This window comes from Dipodomys merriami, unplaced genomic scaffold, assembly GCF_024711535.1.
Source record: "Dipodomys merriami isolate MVZ:Mamm:240054 unplaced genomic scaffold, mDipMer1.0.p SCAF_21, whole genome shotgun sequence".
Classification (NCBI taxonomy): domain Eukaryota; kingdom Metazoa; phylum Chordata; class Mammalia; order Rodentia; family Heteromyidae; genus Dipodomys; species Dipodomys merriami.
Window position 1 is genome coordinate 7,672,197 of NW_027203493.1, and position 6,875 is coordinate 7,679,071.

Sequence of the window (6,875 nt, forward strand, 5' to 3'; positions counted from 1 at the left end):
CACACATTAATGCCTTACCCCTTCCCTCTACTGTGCGGCCTGTAGGGCAGATACACAGAAGGGCACAGCAGATCTTGCCCTTGCCACTCCCAGGTTCCGTGTCCTGATTGCCGACTGGCTTCACAGCCCAGCTGGTGGCATGAGAAACTGCCAAAATCATCAGAAGCCTGAACCACAGACATGTGACATGTGGGCTAAGCTGTATTTCAACCCGCAGGAGCCGTTCAGTTTCATTCCAAATATAAGGGCTTGTTGCTCAGGGGCCTAGCCTGGCACTGAGCACCCAGGTAAAGAGGTAGAGCAGCCTACCCCTCCCACAGCAGGGCTGCGTCAGGTGTACTATGCCAAGGGGAGGTAGGACAAAGATCTCTACTAGGAGGTTACTAAATGCCCTGGGCATGACAATGGTGCATAAGCAAGGAGGGGCTGTCCTTGTCTGCTTCCAGGACTCTGCTGTACCTGCCGGGAGACCCAAAGAGAAAGAGGACCCAGACATGTAGAGCTAGAACAGTTTTTATGGGTCAGGTACCTTCCTCCCCCCTCCACTTCTTCAGCCCAGCCACCAAAGGCTGCCCACATCCTTATGGATCAGCACCATGCTGGAGACCGGGTTTGGCTCCTCCGGCACCACAATGCACTTCTCCTGGCTCTGTGCAATGGTCACCTCGACCATATCCTTGCCTGGGGGCGCTTCCTGTTGGCTGCCCGTGTCCAGCAGCACTGGCTCAGTCTGCAGGACCACCACAGTGGGTTCAGAGGCAGCAGGAGGAGCAGAGGGGACAGCGGGAGGGCCCCGGGGCTGGTGGCTAAGCTGGTGCCGCTTGAGGCCTTGGGGGAGGGCATAGCCCATGCCACAGGTGGGGCAGCGGTAGGGTTTGTCGGCTAAGTGGCATTTCAGGTGACGCCGCAGTTTGGTGGCCAGTGTGTATGCCCGGCCACACTGGGGGCACGAGAAGGGCCTCTCCCCAGAGTGTAGGCGCTCATGAGCACGGAGGGTATGCGGGTCTCGGAGGGCCTTCCCACACACAGGGCACAAGTGGGCCTCCCCCGTGTGGGAGATGAGATGGCGCCGCAACTCGGGCAGCTGGGGGAAGGCGTCAGCACAGTGCGGGCAGCGGTAAGGGCGCTCTCCAGTGTGGAGCCGCAAGTGCCCGCGCAGGTTGCCCCGCTGGCGGAAGGCCCGGCCACAGTGTGGGCACAGGAAGGGCTTCTCTCCTGTGTGGAGACGCATATGGTTCTGCAGGGAGCCTTGGTTGGCCAGGGAGCGCCCGCACACCGGGCACACGCACAGGACAGGGGCAGTGGGCGCCTGGTGACTCTTGCGATGGAGCCGCAGGGAGGGCCGGCGGGCAAAGGCCTTGCCACACTGTTCGCACGCAAAGGGCCGGGCACCTGAATGGACCACTTGATGCTCTCTGAGGTCTCGCCGGGTGCCATAGGCCTTGTCACACTGAGGGCAGGGGAAGGGTCGCACCCCTTGGTGGCCCAGCATGTGGGCTTTGAAGCTCTCCTCGGAGCTGTAGCTCCTGCCGCATTCTGTGCACAGAAAGGGCTTATGGCCCGTGTGTATGAACGCGTGCTTCTTAAGGTGACACAGCTGCAGGAATGCCTTGCCACATACCCCACACGGGTACCGGCGCCTTTGCTTGGGGGAGCTTCTTGCTGGACCAGGAAGGCTTCGTAAGTGTACAGGAAGGCCATCGAGCTGGGCCCCAGGCTCTGAGGTCTTTGCTCCAGGTAGGCACTGGTCCTGGGGAACATGTAACTTTTTGGTTGAGAAGGCATGTCGCTGGGTGCCCCTGGCAGAAGGTGACGTCTCTGCTGGGAGAGGGTCCTCCTCATCCACACAGCCACCCTGACGCAATGGGCCAAGAGGCTGGCTCTTTTGGGTAAGTTGGTCCTGGGATGGAGACACAGGTCCAGGACTTACCATGTTCTCTGCCTGGATACTGTGGGGTGACTGGTAACCCAAGTCTGTAAGGAAAGAAGTGAGGTGCCGCTGTTAGCCAAAGCTTGATTGGCTGGTGGTATCAGTAGGGAACTGCACGTAGCACGTTTTCTCCTGCCTAGCCTTGAACCTCAAGTGGGGGAGCAATGGCACCAACCTCTTCTCCAGAGCACATCTGGAAGATGGTCCCATCCACTTGGCCCATCCCTAGTTCCCCTCTGGAGATACACACGGTCAAGACCCCTACTTCTCACCTGAGCTCACCTGTAAAATGAAGAACCCCCTGCCTGGTTCAAGAGAGAAGTGTGTCAGAAACTGGAAGAGAGAAAAGTAGAAGACAAGCCTGGTGCAGGTAGCTCATGCCTGTAATATTAGATGGAGGTTCAAAACTAGCCCAGGTAGAGAAGTTCTGTGACACTATCTCTAAAATAGCAAAAAGTTGGGCTGGAGACATGGATCAAGTAGAAGAACACTAGCAGAGCAAGAAAGCTAAACAAGTACAAGATCCTAAATTCAAACCATTACCAGAAAAAAAAAGGACTAGTTTTTCTATTAGCATCAATAGCTATTCAAAGGAGGATTTCATTGTAACATTTCCAGGCATGTATATGATGGATTTTTATCAATCTCTCCTCCCTATCTGTTCTTCTCCCTTCCTTCCTTCCCCCTTCCTAAAACAATTTCAAAAGGTTTCATTTCATTTTCATACATCATATTATCCTCTTTTACCCTTGTGAGCCCAATAGTCTGTTTCTCCCCAACCCCAACACCCTATTGATCAACAGCCAGCTTTTGTTTTGTTTTGTTTTTTCAGTCTGGTCGTGGGGCCTGAACTCTGGGCCTGGGCACTGTCCCTCAGCTCTTCAGCTCACTTCCGGCTTTTTTTTCTGCTTATGTGGTGCTGAGGAATCGAACCCAGGGCTTCAAGCATGCAAGGCAAGCTCTCTACCACTGAGCCACCTTCCCAGCCCCTCAACAGCCAGCTTTCACTGAGGTTTTTTTTGTTTTGTCTTTCAGTCATAGGGCTTGAACTCAGTCTGGGCACTGTCCCTGAATACTTTTGCTTAAGGCTAGCATTCTACCATTTTAAGCCACAGCAGCACTACTTCCAGTTTTCTGGTGGTTTATTCAAGATAAGAGTTTCATGACCCCTCTGTACAGTATGTTCTCAAATAAAATAATATAAAATTAAAAAAAAAAAAAAAAAGAGTTTCATGGACTTTCCTGCCCGCCTGGCTTTGAACTGAGATCCTCAGATTTCAGCCTCTTGAGTAGCTAGGATTAAAGGTATGAGCCATCAGTGCCCAGCTTCACTTAGATTTTTTTTTTTTATGCTATCTTCATATGGAGGTAAAGTGTATCTCAAAATCATTTACACTCTGTCTTTCCTTAAAAGGAGGAGAGGCAAGAATGTGTGTGTACTTGGAAGATAAGGTAATAGAAGGGAAGGTGAATAGGATCTAAGTACATTATGCACATCATACACATTATGAAACTATCATACTGTGAAAGTGGTGCTGTGGCTCAAGTGGTAGAGCACTCGCCTTGAGCTGAAGAAGTGAGGGACAGCGCCCAGGTCCAGAGTTCAAGCCCCACGACTGACCAAAAAAAAAAGAAACTATCATACTGAAAGCCATTAGTTTGGACAATAAGTACATACCAATAATAAAAGTCACCATAAATAAATAATTGTACCAGTACATTAAGATAAAGAAAGAAAAAAATTAATAAATAGGAAACATTGTACGCAGTTTGCTTCTACATCAATATGACCTTATTCTTTTAGGAAACACTTAGAATATACAAATACTTAGAATAATGTTGTTCATTCCAAGGAAAAAACTCATTACCCTTCAACAGAAAGCATCAAATGACAGCTTGCCGCCAGGACTCTGTATTGCTTGCCTAAAAATTCCAACCTTACTGTGTCTACCAATCATATACCATGGTGCTCACTCAATTCTTCTCATCTTCCAATTCCACACTGCAAGTCCACTGTAATCCCCTTCCCCACTTTCTCCCCTTTCTCTTTTTTTCTGGTGCTGGGGATGGAATGCAGAACTCTTGCACAAGTACTCTATCATTGACCCATACCCAGCCCAAATCAGATTCTGAAAGACTAAGATTCCACCGTTCTCTCTTACCAGGCTGAGCCACAAATATTTTTTTTTGCCATATCACAAGGTGTTTTGGTGATATGGGGGGGTGGGGAGGGCAGTAATATCTTGGGTGCATACCTGTGCAAGGCTCTGCTGTATCCCCTCTGGGGGAGGACACTTCTTTTTGTATAGCAGATTCTTCTTCCACCACCACTGCCCCATCCTCTGGCTTTGGCTGTGCTGGGCTCAGGCCCTCTGACAGATGCTGGGGCCAGAGCAGCAGCTCAAAGCCTGGCAGCACGACCTGGTACACCTGCAGGTGGAGCCTCTCCTTGATCCGAACCAGGGCCACATTTCCCTCACTCTCCAGTCTGGCCTGCCGCACCAAACTGCAAAGCAGAGCAAGAGTGAGTTCAGCCTCTTAAGGCCTAGCTCCAAGGAAGTCTGAGGCCCAAGGGCTGGCATGCCTTTGTAACTCTCACTTGAAAAGACCTCTGACAGAGGAATGACAAGTTCTACCTAGGCCTCAAGAGAAAGCCTCAAAGAAGTATATTCAGTATGCATGCTCCTCTAACTTACCTGGTCCAGCCTGAACTCTGTTCCCAGGTGCACACAGCTCCCCACGGGCCCAGTGATATGTCCTGAAATAAAACATAAAAGAGAATTGAGGGAACCAGGCAGGAAAACCATGAACTAGATGAAACTTCTTCTGGGACAAATCTAAGATGAAGCTCCTGGGAGGTTAGAAGCCTCTGGTGATAGTTCTGACTCTTCAGTCAGTGAAATCCAAAGAATTGTCCACTCACCTCCCTCCCAATGTTATGAGAAATTGCCAAATTCAACACATTATCGCCTTCAAGTAGTACCAAACAGAAAAAGTACTAAGAACAACTTTTTTTTTTCTTTTGGTGGAAATGGGGTTTGTACTCAAATGTTTCATGTTTGCTAGAAAGGTGCTTCACTACTTGAGCCACATTCCATGTCCCTTTCTGCTTTGCTTTTTTTTTTTTTGTCGGTCATGGGGCTTGAACTTTGGGCTTGAGTGCTGTCCTTGTGCTCTTCAGCTCAAGGCTAGCACTCTACCACTTGAGCTACAACACCACTCCCGATTTTCTGGTGGTTTATTGGAGATAAGAGTTTCATGGACTTTCCTGCCCAGGCTGGCTTTGAACCGTGATCCTCAGATCTCAGCCTCCTGAATAGCTAGGATTACAGGCATTAGCCACCAGTGCCCAGCTTCTGCTTTATTTTTTTTTGGTAGGATCTTATATTTTTGCTCAGGGCCAGCCTCAAATGAAAATCCTCCTTTGGTGTAGCTGAGACTATAGACCTGAGCCTCCATGCCATTTATTTGTTGAGATAAAGCCTCAGCTAACTTTCTGCCTGGGATGGCTTTGAACCTCAATCTTTTGACTCTGTTTCTCATAGCTGGGATTAGAGTCTCACCATTGTGCCCAGCCTGAAGAACATTAGTTTTATAACAGCACTTACTATGCAATTGAACGTTTTATTTGCATCATTCCATCTAGTCCTTCAAATTATCCTGGGTCAGCCAGGTAATTTGGCTGGGATTTGATTCTGTGTCTTCTGAATTCGACTAGTTTTAGCTCTTGACCTTTGCCACTAACAACACTGTAGGAATCCAGCTTTTAACCACTTTTAGCACCTGGATCCCTCTACTACTGCAGCTCAAGGACAGACAGTCCAGCAGAAATGAGACAAAACCATCTCGTAGCGCTTGAAATGCTCTGCTTCTAACCAACCGCAGAGTAGTCCAGAAATGTCTAATCTCTCCCAAGTTTTCGATCACAAAGACTTCCTGGTCCCTCAATACCTCCTCCTGAGATGGCTTCGCTCCTTGGTCTTTCTCAGACACTGACTCCTCTTCCAGCGGCCCCGAGTGCAGCCCGGGCTGCAGGGGCTCCCCAACACACCAGACACCCAAGAGCTGTTCCCTGGCACGTGAGGGGCCGACGGCCAAGCCCCAGGGGAGGCTCTTCAGAGCAAGGACGGCTGGGCTCGGTCCAGGCGGGAATTGTTTGGGGTCCCGCGCACCACCTTCTCTGGAAGAACTCCATTTTGAGTCCGGGTCCAAACGCGTTTCGGGGGCTGCAGGAAGACGGGCGGGAAGGGAGGCGAGGGTGGGGGAAGGTGCGGAGGGAAATCAAAGGTTTAACTGGTCCTCGGGGGTCTGAGATACTCAAGGGCGCTAAGGGGTCCCGGAATGATTTGAGGGGAGCCCAGATCTCGTTAAGAAGCCTCAGAGACTCGAAGGACAATGAAGGCTCTAGAGGAAACGGGGCTGGGGGAGAAAGTAGACTGGACAATGCTGAGGCCAAGCGGGCCAAGGCTGAGGGCAGCAGCCAGAGCATATCACTCACGGAGCGACCTGGTCCCCAAGAGCATCTGCTCCGCCTCCTCCATCCCGGGTTGGAAAGCCTTCCTTCTCCGGAAATGAGCGTCCTCTTCTCAGCTCCTCCCGGAAACAGTTTTTGACTTCCAAATTTCCTCTCAGAAACGACTCCGAAAAGTCACCTCTCCTAGCTGAACCAGACCTAGAGTACGGCAGTACTCGTAGGGCGAACCTCGGTCCGAAAGTAATACGCAACTACGATTCCGGAAGCCCACCAGGAACTCTGTGTCCGGGAAAGCGGAACTAAGAAGTACAACTCACCTTCATGGAGCGACGAGTCGGACAGTTATGCGGTCTCTCCTCTAGGCGGACACTTGCGTGGGCACTAGCCGGAAATGGGCAGGGCTCCCTGGAAAGGCCGTGTTTGGACCTGGCAGAGATCCGGAAGTAGGTTGGAGGTGTGGCGGAAGTGGTT

The 6,875-nt window shown here is 50.7% G+C and overlaps 1 protein-coding gene across 4 annotated transcripts; it reads right to left on the reverse strand.

Moving 5' to 3' along the window:
- Window positions 1–437: 437 nt before the first annotated feature.
- Window positions 438–6,854, reverse strand: Znf408 (zinc finger protein 408). Of its 4 annotated transcripts, none has more exons than XM_070032435.1 (6): window positions 6,722–6,854; window positions 6,429–6,602; window positions 5,882–6,156; window positions 4,627–4,688; window positions 4,186–4,436; window positions 438–1,974 (listed from the first exon to the last, which is right to left on the reverse strand). In XM_070032435.1, exons 2-6 carry the CDS (start codon window positions 6,469–6,471, stop codon window positions 551–553), a joined length of 2,055 nt encoding a protein of 684 aa, XP_069888536.1. In that variant the 5' UTR covers window positions 6,472–6,602; window positions 6,722–6,854; the 3' UTR covers window positions 438–550. The 4 variants fall into 4 exon arrangements, with proteins under 4 accessions (XP_069888536.1, XP_069888537.1, XP_069888535.1 ...); XM_070032436.1 differs by lacking the exon at window positions 6,722–6,854 and having other exon boundaries at window positions 438–1,750; window positions 1,931–1,974; window positions 6,429–6,715; XM_070032434.1 differs by lacking the exon at window positions 6,722–6,854 and having other exon boundaries at window positions 6,429–6,715.
- Window positions 6,855–6,875: the final 21 nt, after the last annotated feature.

Excerpts from the sequence above, each read along its gene's own strand:
- Znf408 (XM_070032435.1), bottom strand. The coding sequence starts at position 6,471 with ATGGAGGAGGCGGAGCAGATGCTCTTGGGGACCAGGTCGCTCC. Across the intron at positions 6,157-6,428 it reads CTTGGGGACCAGGTCGCTCC|CCCCCGAAACGCGTTTGGAC; the intron begins GTGAGTGATATG and ends GTCTTCCTGCAG. Across the intron at positions 4,689-5,881 it reads CGAAGCCATCTCAGGAGGAG|GACATATCACTGGGCCCGTG; the intron begins GTATTGAGGGAC and ends GTTTTATTTCAG.